The sequence below is a fragment of the Oncorhynchus kisutch genome, unplaced genomic scaffold (genome assembly GCF_002021735.2).
Source record: "Oncorhynchus kisutch isolate 150728-3 unplaced genomic scaffold, Okis_V2 scaffold3971, whole genome shotgun sequence".
Lineage (NCBI taxonomy): Eukaryota > Metazoa > Chordata > Actinopteri > Salmoniformes > Salmonidae > Oncorhynchus > Oncorhynchus kisutch.
In genome coordinates this window covers 527,157-529,245 of record NW_022265916.1, presented here as the reverse complement: position 1 = coordinate 529,245, position 2,089 = coordinate 527,157, and the positions used below count along the sequence as shown (strand labels likewise).

The 2,089-nt window shown below is 48.1% G+C and overlaps 1 protein-coding gene across 1 annotated transcript; it reads left to right on the top strand.

The window, feature by feature from the left end:
• The first annotated feature begins 251 nt into the window (after positions 1-251).
• LOC109876694 (GTP-binding protein Rhes) lies at positions 252-1,879 on the top strand. The gene is made up of 2 exons (XM_020469086.2): positions 252-1,013; positions 1,187-1,879. The coding sequence occupies exons 1-2, from the start codon at positions 329-331 to the stop codon at positions 1,711-1,713; spliced, it is 1,212 nt and encodes a 403-aa protein (XP_020324675.2). The 5' UTR covers positions 252-328; the 3' UTR covers positions 1,714-1,879.
• Positions 1,880-2,089: the final 210 nt, after the last annotated feature.

Genomic DNA, 2,089 nt, shown 5'->3' with positions numbered 1-2,089 from the left:
GCTCCATCTCCATCTCTAGCTGTGCTCCCTCTCTAGCTGTGCTCCATCCTCCTTAGCTATGTGTTTCCCTGACATGTGAATTGGAAGGCTATAGCCTACACTTGACTGATATCACATGATTACAGATATTTCTATGAAACTACCATAAAAGGAGCGGAGCGTTAACGCGATGTGATGATTCTCTCTAATGACGTAGAAACCAATCTGCCCAGCCATACTCTATAAATAACCGCGCCGACGCTCCTCTCCGCACACTGCAACGCTCCACTGCAACGCATCACATGGTGAAGCAACAGGTGTAACAGACCTGTAACAACAGACAACCCGGATGATCCCCGTGCCTGGAAGGAACATGGAGGTGAACACAGCAGAGAAAGTAGTCTACCTTTCCGTTGATGGCACCGCCGACACGTTCAGCTCTTGCGCAACTGCCGGGCATCCACAGATCCAGCTCAACATGGACGATAATGTTGAACAAACGATTTCCAACCAGCTTCCCAATGTTAAAGTCACAGGTGTCAACTGTCAATCGCCTACAATCCTCATGCGATACAAAAAGGTCTCGAGCATGACCAAGGCGAGTAAAGGGATCTTTAAAACGGTCACTGAGCACTGGAGACACACGGACAAGAAGACGAGGGTGGTCCGGTCTTCCAGCACGGGGACCACTCAGCCTACATCCTCGGAAATGTTCCCCAAAAGAAGATCCTTCGACCCGCTAGCGACGTTGACCCTCCCGGATCAGACTGCATGCACCGCGCCACTGGAGGAGATGCGCCTCACCAAGCCCCGTAACTGCCGGCGCGTTGTAGTACTCGGCGCACCCAGAGTGGGCAAGACGAACATTCTCAGGCGGTTCCTGCGCGGCGGGTTCGAGGAACAGTACGAGCCCACGGCAGAAGACTTCCACAGGAAGTTGTACCAGATCCGAGGAGAAACCTATCAGATTGATATCCTGGACGCAGCGAAGGAGAGAGACTTCCCCGCCAGACGGAGGCTGTCCATACTGACAGGTGTGTAGGTTATGAGTGTATAGGCTTTTGACCGGCTATAGATCTAATTGAGTTGCATTGAATTGGCCTTTGCATAGCCTTGATCTAATACATTGAGTTGGGAAATAAATGTGGGTGTTTTTTAGTTGTTGCATTGAATTAAATCACTAAATCTGTACTCTTCTCTACAACAGGTGACATATTTCTCCTGGTGTTCAGTGTGGATGACAGAGACTCCTTCAAAGAGGTGTACACACTGCGCAAAGAGATAATAGCAGCCAAGACCAAGCTGATGAAGCTCAAAGAGAATGCCCGGGTTCCCATAGTGATATGCGGCAACAAAGTGGACTTAGAGGCGGAGAGGGTCATCAGTCGTCCGGAGATGTTCCGAGCTCTTGGGGAGGACACGGCGCTCTTCGAGACATCAGCCAAAGACAGTACCAGTCTAGAAGAGATGTTCCAAGCCCTTGTCAAGCTAGGCGGTCTCCCTACCGAGACGCGTCCGTCGCAGCACCGCGAGATCTCCATACGTACCTACCAGGCGCTGAGCACCAGCAGAAGCCGTTGCGGCAGACGGAGCCGTGCGTTGGTTCCAGACGCGCCTTGCGGTGCGGTTTACCCACTGGCCCGCCGCCCCAGCTTTAACAGCGACCTACAGCTGGTAATGGGCCCCAGCCCCACTAAACGGAGCAAACCCATAGAGAAGTGTCAAATTCAATGAATTGAGGGACTTCTCAGTACAATACACATATTGTAGTATTACAATATATAACCACTATGTCAAGAGTTATACTCTGCTTTAGGCTACTGGCTGGACCAGTTGAGCCAACTGTGTAAATGTAGATTTTATTTGTGTACTGTGAAATAATAAAAAATATATTATCATATTAATATGAGTTGTGTTGTGATATTTTAGTTAGCCTATCATTTTACACTTAGTTGAATCTCGCTTTGGGCTTCTGCTAAGTTAAAAAACATCAAAGACAATTTTACACAAGTGATCGATATCAAACAATTAACTCTTTATAGCTATTGGTTATATATATATATATATAAATTCCATTTAACAGACGCTTTAAATGGAATCCAGAGCGACT